Source organism: Bombina bombina, chromosome 7 (genome assembly GCF_027579735.1).
Source record: "Bombina bombina isolate aBomBom1 chromosome 7, aBomBom1.pri, whole genome shotgun sequence".
Classification (NCBI taxonomy): Eukaryota; Metazoa; Chordata; class Amphibia; order Anura; family Bombinatoridae; genus Bombina; species Bombina bombina.
Genome location: NC_069505.1, coordinates 104,749,181 through 104,768,540, shown reverse-complemented (window position 1 = coordinate 104,768,540; position 19,360 = coordinate 104,749,181). Strand labels below are relative to the sequence as shown.

The 19,360-nt window shown below is 39.5% G+C and overlaps 1 protein-coding gene across 1 annotated transcript in view; it reads right to left on the bottom strand.

Moving 5' to 3' along the window:
- Positions 1–19,360, bottom strand: part of ACCS (1-aminocyclopropane-1-carboxylate synthase homolog (inactive)) — a 162,631-nt gene that overhangs the window by 97,733 nt on the left and 45,538 nt on the right. Inside the window, exons 7-11 of the mRNA XM_053720233.1 lie at positions 13,974–14,071; positions 4,788–4,865; positions 2,273–2,373; positions 1,866–1,955; positions 1,051–1,096 (exon numbers count right to left, since the gene is read on the bottom strand). Of these exons, the coding sequence (XP_053576208.1) occupies positions 1,051–1,096; positions 1,866–1,955; positions 2,273–2,373; positions 4,788–4,865; positions 13,974–14,071 (413 nt within the window). The remainder of the gene's footprint in view (positions 1–1,050; positions 1,097–1,865; positions 1,956–2,272; positions 2,374–4,787; positions 4,866–13,973; positions 14,072–19,360) is intronic.

The window sequence follows — 19,360 nt, the reverse complement described above, 5'->3', positions numbered from 1 at the left end:
GCTCGAAAATTTCCTCAGCTCACAACAGTAAGTGCTCTGTGAAAAGTTATCCTTCAGCTTCTGTCCAGTTTTACATCATCGCCTCGCTCGCGGACAGTAACCCAAAATGCCCTCGGGCAGCAGCGTGTACTTCACTCAGTGAGTGGAGTACACGCTGCTGCCCGAGGGCATTCTGGGTTACTGTCCGCGAGCGAGGCGATGATGTAAAACTGGACAGAAGCTGAAGGATAACTTTTCACAGAGCACTTACTGTTGTGAGCTGAGGAAATTTTCGAGCTCCAACTCGCAGGAAGCAATCCAGGCAAGGGTTGCTGTCTGGAGACCCATTACTACAGGATACTACGAAGGGGATTCCTTTGCACAGCCAGCTGGTTTGCTGCTAGAATACCAGCCTGCTTCTAACAGGCACAAGAGAGTGCCTTCACGTTTGTGAGTACCCTGTATCTTGCCTCGCTTGGATTCTGTGGTTTTTATTGATCTACACATGTGGCGCCTCTGTTTCTGTTTTATTACAGTTATCCTTCTTAGAAGTCACATCGTCCTTGGGGTGAAGACTGAGAGCTGCCTTCTCTTCATACGGATTTTTGGGACATTTGTGGGACTCTCTCCATTTATCTTTTATATTGGTCACGATTAAGTACCATGTGTGTATATACATATATTTATTTATATATTGTATATTTTATATACTTTTAACATCTTTACATTATGTATATTGTGTCATGAGATGCACATTTAACTTTTGGGTAACATCTATCATTGTCTTTTAGCGCCTCCTATAGGAGATCTGTGGTACCAAGTAGCACAGATATTCCTGTATTCATATTTAGGACTTTAGCTATGCATTTAGCTTATTTGTTGCTGAATACTCCAGTGAGTAGCAACATTGTGCCCTGACTCTCTCTCTCCACAGATGCACAAATAAAGTATCTTATGTATCAGAACACACTTACCATACAACAAAATATAGAAGAATCCCATAACCCCCATACACACCACCAATCATATAAGAATCCCCTCTAAAAACAGCAGCCACTAGAGTATATTCACCTTGCTGACTCCCCACATGACATGCGTCCTCATAGGGTCAGGAAGTCTAAGGGGACAAAGAGGACATAGATTAGGTAGGAAATATGCAATACTGGAAAGAGCACAAATTGAAAGAGAACTGTAACAGGGAGCTGAGTGCATGTGTGTGTAAGGGTGACAGTAAAGTCATAATTAGACATTCATAATTTAGAAAGATCATACAATTTAAACAACTTTCCAATTTACTTTGATTATATAACTTGCTTCCTTCTCTTGTTATCCTTTGCTGAAAGGTTTATCTAGAAAAGCTCAAAGGTAGCAAAGAACTTAGGTTCTAGCTGCTGATTGGTGGCTGCATATATAAACTGATTGTCATTGGCTCACCCATGTGTTCAGTTAGAAACCAGTAGTGCATTGCTGCTCCTTCAACAAATGATACCAAGAGAATTAAACAAATTACATAATAGAAGTAAATTTGAAAGATGCTTACAATTGTATGTTCTACCTAAATCATGAAAGAACATTTTTGGGTTTCATGCGCCTTTAAGATAATTATTAGGCTGATTGTCATTGACTCACCCATGTGTTAAGTTAGAAACCAGTAGTGCATTGCTGCTTCTTTACCAAATGATACCAAGAGAAAGAAGCAAATTTGATAATAGTAGTAAACTGGAAAGCTGTTAAAATTGTATGTTCTACCTAAATCATGAAAGAAACATTTTGGGTTTCATGTTCGTTTAAAATGACAAGTATCGCTGTGTTGAAGAGTGTGCTATATGGTTTATATTTTATATCCATTTCAGAATGAGCAACAGCTCTGTATTAGACGCTCTCACTTGTCAAGGCTCAGGACGCTTTGGTATGTAGTTGACTCATCAAACACGGACAGCATATAAATCTCATCCACAATGACGTGCAAAGAGTGTCTGAAACAAAGGATAAGACAAATGTCATGTATAGAAAACACATCCAGACAGAGTAAAGACAGACACACAGACAGTTTATAACTTACCTTGGTGGGGATGACATATAAAACAAGATATGACCTTATTTTGTGACTGGTATTAAAAGTAGTATAACATTACAGCAAGTTTTATGCAGACAATTTCCATGTGTGGCAAATATGAATAACTGCATTAATAGTTAATAATGAATTAAATTACCCTTTTCCTGTTAGGGTCCAAAACTTTGGAACAATTGTAAACAGACATGAAAAGTGTGTCCCTGACAATCAGATCTTTACCTTTTTGCAAACTCCAGGAATTCCACCATTTCAGATAGCGAGTAAACATCTCCCAAGGGATTATGGGGGTTTAATAGGATAAGTGCTTTTATACTGCTGCCCTGTAAAACATAAGAAGAAAGACTGTTCATCCCACCTGTATTTATTTTACCAAATCCCAAGAAACAGCTCCTGTCTTATTCACCCCTAAAACTGTAGATCAAAAGCTTTTAAGAGCACGGCTCATGAACTACTGTATCAGGTACAAGGTGGGGTCTGCAAAAATTCCTTACTCCTACGTGTTTTAAAAGATATAATTATTCTATGGATATAGCTCTCTGCATCATAAATATTCCACCTGGCAACCTTAGATAGGGCATCCGGCTGTTAGTGGAATAGGGTGCCCCTGACTTGGATTTCAGAAGAGAGACCCCCCTCCTCCCTGCTCTCCTCTTCCCCTCCTTTTAGCCTCCCTACCCTTACTTTTTCTCTTTCCCCCCTTTTACGCTGACGAGTCTAGGGACTAATGAAGCAAAGTGAGAGAGGAGGAGAACAATTAGTTGTTTATTACTGTATTAAAATTATACTGTCATGTTAGTGTATTTAGGTATGGTGTCATTCACCATATACCTAACCTACTTAAAGGGATACTAAACCCAATTTTTTTTATTTCATGATTCAGATAGAGCATGAAATTTTAAGCACCTTTCTAATTTACTCCTATTCTCAATTTTTCTTTGTTCTCATGCTATCTTGATTTGAAAAAGCAGTACTGTAAGCTTTAGAGCCGGACCATTTTTTGTTCAGCACATGGGTAGCACTTGCTAATTTGTGGCTAAATGTAGCAAACCAATCAGCAGCTCTACCAAGGTGCTGAACTAAAAATGGTCCAGCTCCTAAACTTTTATTACTGCTTTTTCAAATCAAGATAACATGAGAACAAAGAAAATTTGATAATAGGAGTAAATTAGAAAGTTGCTTAAAATTGCATGCTCTATCTGAATCATGAAAGAAAAAATGAGGGGTTAGTATCCCTTTAATAATCACTTGAAACATACAGGTATGTTGCAATATCTCTACCTTACAAGATGTTGAGTGGAATACTACAGAATAACATGTCTACCGCACACATAATTGCGAATTGTAATGTATTCCTGTGATGTCCTTTATCTGTTTTATTGTTATTGCAATGTTTACCTACAATAAAGGTATTTTTGGGAGAAAAAAATATTCCACCTGGCTCAATTTATCTATGTTAAGCAGTAGGCACTGGTCTAATGATGTGCTCTATTCAGGGTGTGGGCTGCCTGTGTGTAACATGAAGGTGGTACCAAGTAGAATATGGGTTGTGCACCGCTAATACCAGGATGCCCAAATCGTACCCAGAAAAAAATGGACTTGGTATGTGCCCCACAAATGCCAGCTGAATATGTTACATAGGCAGGTGGCACAAGGCTGCTTAAATGACCACTAAATACAGTATAATAGCATAATCAACACATGCATAATAAATAGACAATGCAAAAGCACTTCGTTTGACTTTCGTATGAGCAGTAGATTTGTTTCTGACAAATTTCAAAGTTAGTTTTATTTTCCTTCCCACTGCATCATGTGATCGGACAATCACTAAATGCATATACGTATATTCCGTGAATCTTGCACATGCTCAGTAGGAGCTGGTGCCTCAGAAAGTCTGCATATAAAAAGAACTGTGCACATTTAGATAATGGATGTAAATTGGAATGTTGTGTAAAATTGTATGCACTGTCTGAGTCATGAAAGTTTAAATTTGTAATTTTTATTGGTCCTATAACTCCTTGAGTGCTAACGATGGCTCTGAGCCGTCGTAAATTGTCTCAGTCAGGTGCTAACGACGGCTTAGAGCCATCGCTAGCACTCTCCCACCTTGAGGGTGATCTGGGGGCTCCCACTCGCTCCTACCCAGCGATCTGGCCTGCAAAGTGACAGGCATCGCTGGGGCCTCACGTTTCGCGTGGTGACGTCACGTGCAATGACGTCACCGCGCAACTTTATTTAAAAAATACAATAAACAGTAAAGGGAAATGGGGCATGCTGCTTAGAAGCCTGTATCTCAGGCATCTAAGCAGCTACAGACCCCCAAGACCCACTGTTGGAAAGGTAATCGCCTAACCTGTAAAGCAGTATAAGTCTTGGGGATCTGAAAAAAAACAAAAAAAGGTAAAAAAAAATATATTAAAAAAAATAAAAAACCCTCAAATCCAGCTTACCACCCAGGTTCTCAGCACATGTTGTGCCAAGTTACCCATGGCCAACAAAGGAGGTTACAAATTGAATATGCGTAACATGAAGGTGTATTTGTGCCACATGATAGGAGAAACAGTTACATAAAGTCTCATGAAGTAGGCACAAGGCTGGGTATTGATCACACGCAGGATCCCTCAGGTGTTGGGTTCTGTAGCATTCCCAGACACGTAGCACATGGGTAAGTATGGTCGATGCATAGCATAGCAAGTTGAGCATTTGCAGTAGTGGACTGTGTATGTGCATTTCTCACCTCAGCTCTAGCTGATTGAAGAGTCTTTTCCAGTTTCTGCACAGTTAACTGAAAGGGACGGGTTCCTGGAGGGGATATCTGAGAGAGAGAGAGAGAGAGATAATAGAGATGATCTTTCACAGCATTAATATAAAAAGAGAGAGAGATGCACTCAGCTGAGACAGAACTAAAGCTAGAAAAACTTCCGTGCCTGTTCATTTTATTATAGGGTGCCACTCAGGGTGCATACTCTTTTAGCACACTATGCCCCTTCACAGAGAAAAAATATCCTGTAGCATATCAGTCTGACCCTGCCCAATGACAATCCAGCACCGAAATACCAGGCAATTCTTCTCTGAACAAGAGAAACAACAACCCCAGACGATCGTTTCGGCCTTCTGTGGGCCTCGTCTGTGAGGTGCAGTCGCATCTCTCTAAGGGCATTAAACATTTTTAGCCTCTCTATACATGTGATCTGCAGAAGATTAATACAATTTCACCATGAAGAACAATTTATTTAACCCCTTCACCCAATAAGACGTATATATACGTCTTGCAGTACTTTGCCTATCGTACCGCAAGACGTATATACAGTATATGTCGCAGTACTTTGCCTATTGTACCGCAAGATGTATATCTATATATATACACTTAGCTTTAGGAAGCTCCAGCAGTCTCAGCTGTTAAATTGCAGCAGCTGAGAGCTGGAGTTCCTGAAGCTCCAGGCATCTGCCGCACATGAAGCGAACCATGCTCTGGTTCCATATGAGGGCAGATGCGTGATCGTCACAGACAGTGACAGACGATCTTCTGTTGGTGCCAGAGGGAGGTGTGGGCGGGAGGCGGTTGGGCGGCCCAGCAGTGGAGGGGGAGGGAGTGGGAGGGCACTACACTACGGAAAAAAATAAATAAAGGGACAGGGAAGGATGGGGCAGCTACACTACATAAAAGGGTTTTGGGGGTTTGGGGAGCCCTAACCTAATGATTGAGGGAGGGGGGACAGTACGCTTCAGAAAATAATAAAATAAAGATAAAAAGAAAAAAAAAGACCCCCCCCCCCCCAAAAAAAACAGTTTATAGTTCTAAGATGGCGGCTAACAGTTAGAGGGGGGAGGTTTAGAGAGCTGTTTTGGGGGGGATCAAGGAGGTTGGGGGTAAGGGGGGATCCAACACTGCACAAAACATGAAAAAGGAAATTTATGCTTACCTGATAAATTTATTTCTTTTATGATACGATGAGTCCACGGATTTCATTCTTACTTATGGGATATCGCCTCTTGGTCAGCAGGAGGAGGCAAAGAGCACCACAGCAGAGCTGTATATACAGCTCCTCCCTTCCCTCTCACTCCAGTCATTCGACCAAAGTTAGGAAGAGAAAGGAAAAGCCAAGGTGCAGAGGTGACTGAAGTTTAACAAAAATAAAGACCTGTCTTAGAAAAACAGGGTGGGCCGTGGACTCATCGTATCGTAAAAGAAATAAATTTATCAGGTAAGCATAAATTTCCTTTTCTTTTACAAGATACGATGAGTCCACGGATTTCATCCTGAAAGGGAGGGACAAGACAGGGAACCTAAACGGAAGGCACCACTGCTTGAAGAACTTTTCTCCCAAAAACAGCCTCGGACGAGGCAAAAGTATCAAATTTGTAAAATTTGGAAAAAGTGTGAAGAGACGACCAAGTTGCAGCCTTGCAAATCTGTTCAACAGAAGCATAATTTTTAAATGCCCATGAGGAAGCCACAGCCCTAGTGGAATGAGCCGTAATTCGTTCAGGAGGCTGCTGTCCAGCAGTCTCATATGCAAAACGGATGATACTCTTCAGCCAAAAAGAAAGAGAGGGAACAGTAGCTTTCTGACCCCTATGTTTCCCAGAAAAAACAACAAATAATGAAGATGATTGACGAAAATCCTTAGTCGCCTGTAAGTAGAACTTCAAGGCACGGACTACGTCCAAATTAGGTAACAGACGCTCCTTCTTAGAAGAATGATTAGGACACAATGAAGGAACAACAATTTCCTGATTAATATTTTTGTTAGAAACAACCTTAGGAAGAAAACCAGGTTTGGTACGCAACACTACCTTATCGGAATGAAAAATAAGATACGGAGAATCACATTGTAATGCCGAAAGCTCAGAAACTCTGCGAGCAGAAGAAATAGCAACCAAAAATAAAACTTTCCAAGATAATAACTTAATATCTATGGAATGCATAGGCTCAAACGGAACCCCTTGAAGAACATTAAGAACTAAATTCAAACTCCAAGGAGGAGCAATTGGTCTAAACACAGGCCTGATTCTAGTCAGAGCCTGACAAAAGGATTGAACATCCGGAACATCTGCCAGACGTTTGTGTAACAAAATAGACAAAGCAGAAATCTGTCCCTTTAAGGAACTTGCCGACAACCCTTTCTCCAATCCTTCTTGGAGAAAAGACAAAATCCTGGGAATCCTAACCCTACTCCATGAGTAGCCCTTGGATTCGCACCAATAAAGATATTTACACCATATCTTATGGTAAATCTTTCTAGTAACAGGCTTACGTGCCTGAATCAAAGTATCAATGACCGAATCAGAGAACCCACGCTTAGATAAAATTAAGCGTTCAATCTCCAAGAAGTTAGCTGCAGAGAAACTAGATTCGGATGATGGAAGGGTCCCTGAATGAGAAGGTCTTTCCTCAAGGGAAGCTTCCACGGTGGCTGAGATGACATGTCCACCAGATCGGCATACCAAGTCCTGCGAGGCCACGCAGGAGCGATGAGGATCACCAATGCCCTCTCCTGTTTGACTCGAGCAATCACCCGGGGAAGGAGAGCAAATGGAGGGAACACATAAGCTAGGCTGAACGACCAAGGCACTGCCAAGCCATCTATCAGTTCGGCCTGGGGTTCCCTGGACCTGGACCCGTATCTCGGAAGCTTGGCATTCTGACGAGATGCCATAAGATCAACTCCGGCCTGCCCCACTTGAGAATCAGGTCGGCAAATACCTCCGGATGGAGTTCCCATTCCCCCGGATGAAAATTCTGCCTGCTCAGAAAATCCGCTTCTCAGTTTTCCACTCCTGGGATGTAGATTGCAGACAGATAACAAGACTGAGCCTCCGCCCACTGAATTATCTTGGCTACTTTTGTTATCGCTAAGGAACTCCTTGTTCCTCCCTGATGATTGATGTAAGCTACAGTCGTGATGTTGTCAGACTGGAATCTGATGAATTTGGCCGAAGCCAACTGAGGCCAAGCCTGAAGCGCATTGAATATTGCTCTCAACTCCAGAATATTGATGGGAAGTAGAGACTCCGATCGAGTCCACACACCCTGAGCCTTCAGGGAGTTCCAGACTGCTCCCCATCCTATCAGGCTGGCGTCCGTTGTCACTATCACCCATGAGGGTCTGCGGAAGCACGTCCCTTGGGACAGATGATCCGGCGACAACCACCATATCTATTTGGAGGAGACAAATTTGCATAATCTCCATTCCATTGTCTGAGCATGCTCAGTTGTAGGGGTCTGAGATAAAAACGAGCAAACAGAATGATGTCCATTGCCGCTACCATCAATCCAATGGCCCCCATGCACTGAGCCACTGACGGCCGAGGATTGGACTGAAGGGATCGGCAGGTATGCAGAATCTTTAACTTTCTGGCGTCCGTCAAAAAGATCTTCATGGACAGAGAGTCGATTAGAGTTCCCAAGAAAGGAACCCTTGTTTGTGGAAGTAGCGAACTCTTTTCCAGATTTACCTTCCACCCATGAGTCCTCAGAAAGGACAGAACAATGTCGGTATGAGATTTGCCAGTTGATAAGACGACGCCTGGATCAGAAGATTGTCCAGATAAGGCTCCACTGCAATGTCCCGCGGTCTTAGAACCGCCAGCAGAGACCCCAGAACCTTTGTGAAAATCCTGGGCGCCGTGGCCAGACCGAAAGGAAGGGCCACAAACTGAAAATGTTTGTTCAGAAAGGCAAACCTTAGAAACTTGTGATGATCTCTGTGGATAGGAACATGAAGATATGCATCCTTTAGATCCACGGTAGTCATAAATTGACCCTCCTGGATCAATGGAAGAATGGTACGAATAGTTTCCATCTTGAAGGATGGAACTCTGAGAAACTTGCTTAGACTCTTGAGGTTTAAAATAGGTCGGAACGTTCCCTCTTTTTTGGGAACTACAAAGAGATTTGAATAAAACCCTTGTCCCTGTTCCTGTATTGGAACGGGACATATTACTCCCATGGATGAGAGATCTCTTACACAGCGTAAGAACGCCTCTCTTTTTATCTGGTTTACAGATAATCGTGAAAGAAGAAACCTTCATCTGGGGAAGGAATTTTTTAACTCCAACTGATATCCCTGAGACACAATTTCTAGTGTCCAGGGATCCTGAACGTCTCTTATCCAAGCCTGGACAAAGTGAGAAAGTCTGCCCCCTACTAGATCCGGTCCCGGATCGGGGGCCGACCCTTCATGCTGTCTTGGGAACAGCAGCTGGCTTCTTGGATTGTTTACCCTTGTTCCAAGACTGGTTGGGTCTCCAGGTGGATTTGGCTTGTGAATAATTCCCTTCCTGTTTAGCGGAAGAGGAAGAGGGGACTCCCTTGAAATTTTGAAAGCAACGAAAATTACTCTGTCGCCCCCTTTGTTTGGACGTCTTATCCTGAGGGAGGAGGTGACCCTTACCTCCCGTGATGTCAGAAATAATCTCCTTCAAGTCAGGCCCAAACTTAGATGACACATCCGCAGACCAACATTTTAACCATAAGACTCTGCGTGCTAAGATGGAGAATCCTGTACTCCTAGCCGCCAATTTGGTGATCTGAAAGGAAGCATCCGTAATAAAAGAATTAGCCAACTTAAGAGCCTTAGTTCTATCCTGTATTTCTTCCAAAGAAGTCTCAGTCCTAAGAGACTCTTCTAGGGCATCAAACCAAAAAGCAGCCGCAGTTGTGACTGTAACAATGCAGGCCGCCGGTTGCAATAGAAACCCCTGATGAACATAGATCTTTTTGAGGAGACCCTCCAACTTCTTATCCATAGGGTCTTTAAAAGCACAACTATCCTCGATAGGAATAGTAGTACGCTTAGCCAGGGTGGAAATAGCTCCCTCCACCTTAGGGATCGTCTGCCAAGAATCTCGAACGGTGTCAGCTATAGGGTACATTTTCTTGAAAACAGGAGAAGGGGAGAACGGAATACCCCGTCTCTCCCATTCCTTAGCAATAATTTCCGAAGTTCTCTTAGGAACAGGGAAAACGTCAGAATAAGAAGGGACCTCTAAATATCTGTCCATCTTACTCAATTTCTCTGGAGGGACCACAATAGAATCACAGTCGTCCAGAGTCACCAAAACCTCCCGGAGTAACAGGCGGAGGTGTTCAAGCTTAAACCTGAAAGACATCACGTCCGAAACTGTTGGGGGCAATGCACTTCCTGAGTCAGAAAGTTCCCCCTCAGACAGAGCCTCAATACCCCCAACTCAGTGCCCTGGGAGGGTACATCGGAGATCGCCATCAATGCATCAGAAGTCGCATGGACCACATGGGCTTCTCTCCTACTGCGTTTGCCTTGTAGCACTGGCAAAGCAGATAACGCCTCTGAAAGAGTAGATGACATAACTGCAGCAATATCCTGCAGGGTGAATGCAGCAGACGCAGTTGAAGAACATGGCGTCGCCTGAGCGGGTGTTAAAGGCAGTGACGCATGGGGAGAAAGTTGCGGCATACTCTGAATCTCATCAGGCTGAGAAACATCCTCAGATATACTTTTATTAAAGAAAATCTGCTCTCTAAACTGTAATGTCCTCTCAATGCATGAGGGACAAAAAGTAACACGGGGTTCCACAATAGCATCTAAACACATAGAACAGGTACTGTGTTCAATGTCCTCCATGATAACAATAAGCAAAAGCTAGCTTGGTCGTGGTACTGCTAATTATAACTGATAACCAGCCTAATATGATAACAAAAAAAGAGTGCACTGTGCCTATAAAAAACAAACTTGTTGCAAAGGCCAATACGTGATAAAAGCAAATAAACAGAGAGGTAAATGCACGTTTATTGAAACATTCGCTCTATACAACACACACCCTCTGCAAGTGTCACTGTCTTTAGTAAAAAGAAAAATACATGCACTCCAGATAACTGGTCCACGTGACCAAGACTGTCCCCTTGAGAGCGGCGTGCCTAAGACCGCTTTTGATATCACAGAGACAAGCGGACTTAGGAGCCATAAAGTACCTTGCTGCCGATCAGATCACCGTTATCTAACAACTGCGCGGCTAGGCGTGCGACAACTAAGACCCGCCCTTTGTGGGCGGCGAACAACACATTCCGGCAAAAAAAGTTAAACACTGCCACGCACCGGAGTCCATTATACCCGACTCCGGTACTACTCCCAGCATCATACATATAATCTGTAAACAGACAGACACAAGTTCCAGCGTACCCCTCAATAAACCAATCCCAGCGTTTCAAGGCTATTTATACTCGTAGCCGTGTCAAAAGCCAGAAGGTCCTTAGATAAACATATTAACGTGTCGGTTCACATTCCCCTTTTATTATACAATGATAACCCACACACTGTCAAAGGGAAGCCCTTACTAGAGCCCATAGTCCCCAACAGAAAGGAGAGTACAGCCAATTCTGAGATATGCTGCACAGCCCCAGAAATAAGAGACTGCACTTACCTCCATGCTGAGCAACAGCATGAACGTCTTACAGTATCAAGAGGTCCTTCTCTTTCTCCTGGGGTCCTGTGAAGACAGAAGGGCCTTAGTTATAACTCTCTAAGACCATCAATAGAAGGGCAGCACAAGTATGGGAGGCACAGTGAGGCTAAAACCCCACCAGTTCCCATTGCCTTAAAGCCACTTGTAGCTCTACTCTAGAGGCTGACAAGGAATACGGCTACACCCTATAGAAAAATAGTACACTTTGGCACCATTTAAAAAATAATAAACTCTTGATCGAAGAATCTAAACTAACACCTCACTTTACCTCTTCCTATCACTAACACAGGCAAAGAGAATGACTGGAGTGGGAGGTAAGGGAGGGGCTATATATACAGCTCTGCTGTGGTGCTCTTTGCCTCCTCCTGCTGACCAGGAGGCGATATCCCATAAGTAAGGATGAAATCCGTGGACTCATCGTATCTTGTAAAAAGAAAAAGAAATAAATATTTTATTTAAAAAAAACAAAAAAAAACTTATATTTTCATACTGGCAGACTGTCTGCTAGTACCTAAGATGGGGGTGACCAGTGGGGGTGGGGGAGGGAAGAGAGCTGTTTGGGAGGGATCAGGGGTTGGGAAGTGTCAGCTGGGAGGGTAATCTCTACACTAAAGTTTAAATTAACCTTTTAAGCTACCTAATTAACCCCTTCACTGCTGGGAATAATAGAAGTGTGGTGCACAGCTGCAATCAGCGACCTTCTATTTACCAAAAAGCAATGGCAAAGCCATATATGTCTGCTATTTCTGAACAAGGGGGATCCCAGAGAAACTTTTACAACCATTTGTGCCATGATTGCACAAGCAGTATGTAAATATGAGAAACCCAAAGTTGTGAAAAAACAACTTTTTTTTTAAATTTGATCCCATCTGGCGGTGAAATGGTGGTATGAAATATACCAAATGGGCCTAGATCAATACCTTGGGTTGTCTACTTAAATATATATATATATATATATATATATATATATATAGTTTTGACAGGTAAATAAAAAAAAAACAAGGCTTTATTTCTGTTTAAATGGAGTGATAGCAAAAAATAGCAAAAATGCTACAAATTCTCCGGTATTTTGGGCACGGTTTTCTCTGAAAGTCCCCGTAGGGAAGGGGTTAAAGCTGCAGAGGATTTTTTTTTTTAAAAAAAACTGTAATTCCTACCATCATAACGTAGAGTAGAGGAGTTAAAAAAAAAAAAAAAAGCCTACTGAACTTAGTTTTTTTAACACTATGAACTTTTCTTTTACAATAATAAATACCTATTTTTATTATAGAGGCAATATTAATTTCATTCCTGACACCCAGGAACTTAAAGGGCCACTAAACCCAAAATCTTTCTTTCATGATTCAGATAGAACATACAAATTTAAACAACGTTACAATTTACTTCTATTGTTTATTTTGCTTCATTTTTTAGATATCCTTATTTGAGAAAAAAAAGCAATGCACATGGGTGAGCCAATCACATGAGGCTTCTATGTGCAGCAACCAATCAGCAGCTACTAAGCATATCTAGATATGCTTTTCAGCACAGAATATCAAGAGAATAAAACAAATTAGATAATAGAAGTAAATTAGAAAGATGTTTAAAAATGCATTCTCTTTCTAAATCATGAAAGAAAAAATGTGGGTTTCATGTCCCTTTAAAGGAAAATGGTTTTCTCCATATGTCAATGTTAACAATAGTTGCCTTTATAACTATAGATATTTTTTTGCTATAAATATATTTTACCCCTAATGAATTTAATATTCACCACCAGCTGGATTATCCTTACTATAAGAAATCTATAAGTACAGTTGAAGGAGAAATCTATTTTCCTCTAGCCTTAAATGGACATGGACATTAATAGTATGCTGGAAATGTGCAAAAGGTGCAGTAAAAAGGCTGTTTTAGCCTTTAACATCTTATCTGAACTAATTAATATCCTACTCGAAATTAAGCTGAGACATCTACTCTAGGGCATAAGTGGTGGGGTTTCAGTTCTAGTCTTCAGGACCAGCTAACGCATCAAATTTTCAGAAAATTAAAGGAAGACTTTCAAGAAGACCAAACCCTAGCGAAAAATGATAATTTCAAGTTTAACAGGAAACATCACTAACTTTTGGATTGGATTGTTGATAGTTGTGTTTGAGATAATACTATATCCTTTGGGATTTTATTTTACAAAGTGATGATAATTATTTTTATCACATCCCAGCTTGCATCAAATTTATTATCATTTTTGTTGCGTTATATGGTCTGTTGATTTGATTTTAACATATTTGTAGTCTTAAAAATTACCATTTATATCTATTTTATTTCATGTATATTAGTGGTACTGTGCACTTCACACTTTAAGTGTTTTAGTACAGGGATTCATTTGTAACTATTCTAATTTCAGATTATATATTGTGAGACATATCTATTATTGTTGCTTATGTGATTGTGTATTTGCTCTGATATATCTTTGGTATTCCATTCTGTCAGTAAACACTTCACTTACCTTGCTCTCTAAATGCACATACACCAGCTTGATACCACTGTAGAGGAAGATGCTCTGTGTTATCCCTCCATAGAATGGCGTGGCAATCATTATTGAATCTGAAAATCAGCACAGGAAAAAGGCAAAACATAGGGACATGTCCAGGAAAGAATACAAGTTCTCACCTAATCATACAGCCAGTGCCTAATAATCTGCAGAAATGAGCCAGACAGAAGATAATAAACATGAGCATACGGATCCTTTTTTAAGATCTTAATGCGGAAGAAGCGGCCACTTGTGGCATTCAGCTCTTTTTGGAGCAGGATTTCTTCTTGTGAAAGTGCAAACCCAGATCTTAGTGTGTCACACTTTCACAAGAATAATCTTGCTCTGAAAAGAGCCAAATGCTGCGAGTGGCCGCTTTCTTCCACATTCAGATCTTAAAGGGACAGTAAACTGTAAAATTGTTTTTCCTTTATTTGTGTATAAGAACTGGTTGATTTTGTGTTATGAAGCCACAACCTAATAAAATGGGTTGAGCTTGTACGTATAAATCAGATCTGATTACTTTATCACATTGTGTACATATACATGCTTCTTTATCTGTCCATAAACTAAAGACCAATACTTGTAGAGAACAATGGAAAATTTACACTTTATTACCTTATCTCTTCTTTACCCCACTGGGAGTATTTTTCTTCTGCTGGCTGCATTTACATTATCCCATATCATGATCTTGCGATCAAAGAAGAGAGAACTAGGCAAATTTATAAATAAAACTTAGCTTTTATTCGGCTTATAGCTCATCTTAAAAACTCATAATAAACAACATTTATGACAGATAGCGTAGCACCCTCTATTGCTTACGCGTTTCAGCGATAGCCGTAATCATAGCATGAGAGGTACACATACAAAACTTTCATTTAAAAGCCCCAATACCTTTTGATTGGTTAATTAAAACTTCTTTGAATTCTGGCTACTCGCTATCTGATAGGTTGTTGTTCTCTGACTATGTTTTACTCATTCAGGTGCTGAACAGGTGTGTGCTTACCCTATTAGAGGAAGGGGTGTGTTTGTGAATTCGGTTCTGAACATTTCTGTATTCACTCCTCACCTATATTAACTATGGGATGTTATTTTGAAATAAAACAAAACAAAATAAAATAAAATAAAACAAAACAAAATGAAGTGTGGCAAACTATCTTCTAACTTCCTACTACTATCTATATGTATACAGCAAGACAGTTACTAAGTTAAATTTAATGTTCACTGTTAAATAAGTCTAAATTTCATATTACTTTAACTTTCATTCATTCATATGTCTAGACCCATTTCAAATTGCGCTTCCAACTCGTAAATGTATGAGTTCAAAGAGACAGCTGCGAGTATAGTATTATAATATTTTCAACAAATACATTTATTATGTCTAATCTGCTATGTACATCCCGAATTGCTCTGCTGCAGGTTATCACTGATTGGGCATAATGTTCTGGAAGTGTACGTATAGTTAACCCTACCACAACTTCGAGCTCAACATATACCTTTTCCCTATAGTTAAGGTGATCAGTAGGCATTTGCCTTATCTTCGGTTTTGTCTCTATATATATTTATGAATCTCTTTATTGTTTCAGTGACAATTGTTAGAGTTAAAGAAACATGCAGGGACTCGTCTTACAAAGTTATCACTTAGTTAAGCTTTAAAGGATGTTTTGTGATTGGATATTTTGGATGTTTGAAATTTACTAAGTTAAAAAAGTCAGTTCAGCAGTCTAGTAATAGATCCAGTTGTTTATCACTGAAATTTTATTATATTTTATTTTATTTTGTTTTCGTTCTCATTGAACCTTTTTTGTCTAATTTGCTAGACTTTATTCTTTTCAAGAGTTATCGATTGTAATTACTAACTCTCATTTTTTCCTGTAGTGGGTATGTAAATAATATCAAAAGGAAAGATTATATATATCAATTCTTTTGTTTTCTTTTAGATTGATTTAATTCTGCCAACAGTTTATTAACCCTTTCGTGACAGGGTTAAAGTGCCTACATCGGAACAACTGTTCCGATGTAGACAAATTGAAACTACGCGATCGTGCATACGATCGCGAGATTTCAATTATTGGATCGCATCTGGGGGGCGTCCCTACAATCCTAGGAACGCCCTCCAGACCGCGATTAAATCCCTGAAGCACAGAAGGCTTCAGGACAGCCGTTAGTTATGACGTTCCATTCCGTCATAACGGCTTTAAAGCCCAGTCTAATTATGACGGAATAGAACGGCATAACGGCTTTAAAAGGTTAAATCAAATTCTGAGTTCAGACCCAGAGGTATTCTAGTTCTGAGCTTATGTATCCAGAATACCTCTCTTAGTGTTAGTGAAAATGCTAAAGAGTTTGTTTCTCTGCTAAATACTAATAAAGTAGGTTTAACTTTCACATTTGAATGGGCAAGAAATGAGATTCACTTTTTAGATGTATTACTGAGGGGTACAGATAAAGAACAGATAGAGACAGAAGTATATGTGAAACCAATAAGTGGTAATACCCTATTACATGCGAAAAGCAACCATCCCAAAAGGGGTTTCAGCTCTGTAGCTAAAGGACAGTACACCAGATTGAAAAGAAATTGCAGCACAGAACCTCTATTTGAGAAGCATGCACAAATCTTAACAGACAAATTGAAACACAGGGGCTATCCCAATAGATTATTAACTGAGACCAAAGATCTAGTTTCAAAAACCAAGAGAAGTGATTTATTAAAGACCAAAAGTGACAACAAATGTAGAGTAAGAGATGAAAGAGTTACTTTTGTAACGAAGTACAGCAATCAGTTTCACCAAATTTGTAACATTATACAAAAGCATCTACCTATGTTACAGGCGGATGATAAACTGTTAAACACAGTAAAACAGGGATGTAGGTTTTCCAAACAAAAAGGGAAAATCTATAGGCATAAAAATAGCAACATCAAGGCTAAAAAAGAAAGAAGTGAACAAAAGTTCATGGTTAACATACAAGGGCACATTTCATTGTAGTAACCACACTTGTAAGGCATGTGAATACTTACAACCAGGTAACATCTTCAAATGTACAGTTACAGGCCAAATATATAACCATGACAGATGTCTGAACTGTAGAGAGAGTGGGGTGGTCTACTTACTAACATGCATACTTTGTAACCTACAATATGTAGGACTCACGACAAGAGAAGTTCGTGAGAGAATTAGGGAACATGTTACTAATATTAAAAATGGAACATTGACACCACCACTAGTGCAACATTTTAAGATGGAACATAACAGTGACCCAGCTTCACTTAAATGGACAATTATAGAAAAACCAAAGAAAGGGAATTGGAACACAGAAAAGAACCTAACACTAAGAGAGGTATTCTGGATACATAAGCTCAGAACTAGAATACCTCTGGGTCTGAACTCAGAATTTGATTTAATAAACTGTTGGCAGAATTAAATCAATCTAAAAGAAAACAAAAGAATTGATATATATAATCTTTCCTTTTGATATTATTTACATACCCACTACAGGAAAAAATGAGAGTTAGAAATTACAATCGATAACTCTTGAAAAGAATAAAGTCTAGCAAAGTTTAACAGACAAATTAGACAAAAAAGGTTCAATGAGAACGAAAACAAAATAAAATAAAATATAATAAAATTTCAGTGATAAACAACTGGATCTATTACTAGACTGCTGAACTGACTTTTTTTACTTAGTAAATTTCAAACATCCAAAATATCCAATCACAAAACATCCTTTAAAGATAGTAATGGAGGGTCAAGTGACACACAAACAGGTTGACTAATGTCCTTCAAATATGTATAAATAGTTTTTAAATAAAAGCAGAAAATGTCCCGCTAAGAAAGGAAAATATTATGAATGATCGGACAAAAAAGTCATATTTAGTGAAAGGTTAATTGTGAGAAAAAATATTTAAGATATTAAAAATATTTAAACTATTTGAGATGTCAAACATTAAACTCAGAAAACCAAGAGTAAAAGTAAAATACGGTATATAATGAAATGTGTCAAATAGTAGAAACTAAATACATCCAGGTTAAACCATCACAACATGATAATTCATAATGTTAAATATAAAACTTAATATTGAAAATTTAAAATCTAAAAATTTAAGATTTAAAATTCAAAGCATAACTAAGTGATAACTTTGTAAGACGAGTCCCTGCATGTTTCTTTAACTCTAACGATTGTCACTCTCTCCTGAAACAATAAAGAGATTCATATATATATATAGAGACAAAACCGAAGATAAGGCAAATGCCTACTGATCACCTTAACTATAGGGAAAAGGTATATGTTGAGCTCGAAGTTGTGGTAGGGTTAACTATACGTACACTTCCAGAACATTATGCCCAATCAGTGATAACCTGCAGCAGAGCAATTCGGGATGTACATAGCAGATTAGACATAATAAATGTATTTGTTGAAAATATTATAATACTATACTTGCAGCTGTCTCTTTGAACTCATACATTTACGAGTTGGAAGCGCAATTTGAAATGGGTCTAGACATATGAATGAATGAAAGTTAAAGTAATATGAAATTTAGACTTATTTAACAGTGAACATTAAATTTAACTTAGTAACTGTCTTGCTGTATACATATAGATAGTAGTAGGAAGTTAGAAGATAGTTTGCCACACTTCATTTTGTTTTGTTTTATTTTATTTTATTTTGTTTTATTTCAAAATAACATCCCATAGTTAATATAGGTGAGGAGTGAATACAGAAATGTTCAGAACCGAATTCACAAACACACCCCTTCCTCTAATAGGGTAAGCACACACCTGTTCAGCACCTGAATGAGTAAAACATAGTCAGAGAACAACAACCTATCAGATAGCGAGTAGCCAGAATTCAAAGAAGTTTTAATTAACCAATCAAAAGGTATTGGGGCTTTTAAATGAAAGTTTTGTATGTGTACCTCTCATGCTATGATTACGGCTATCGCCGAAACGCGTAAGCAATAGAGGGTGCAACGCTATCTGTCATAAATGTTGTTTATTATGAGTTTTTAAGATGAGCTATAAGCCGAATAAAAACAGAATTTATGTTTACCTGATAAATTACTTTCTCCAACGGTGTGTCCGGTCCACGGCGTCATCCTTACTTGTGGGATATTCTCTTCCCCAACAGGAAATGGCAAAGAGCCCAGCAAAGCTGGTCACATGATCCCTCCTAGGCTCCGCCTACCCCAGTCATTCGACCGAAGTTAAGGAGGAATATTTGCATAGGAGAAACCATATGGTACCGTGGTGACTGTAGTTAAAGAAAATAAATTATCAGACCTGATTAAAAAAACCAGGGCGGGCCGTGGACCGGACACACCGTTGGAGAAAGTAATTTATCAGGTAAACATAAATTCTGTTTTC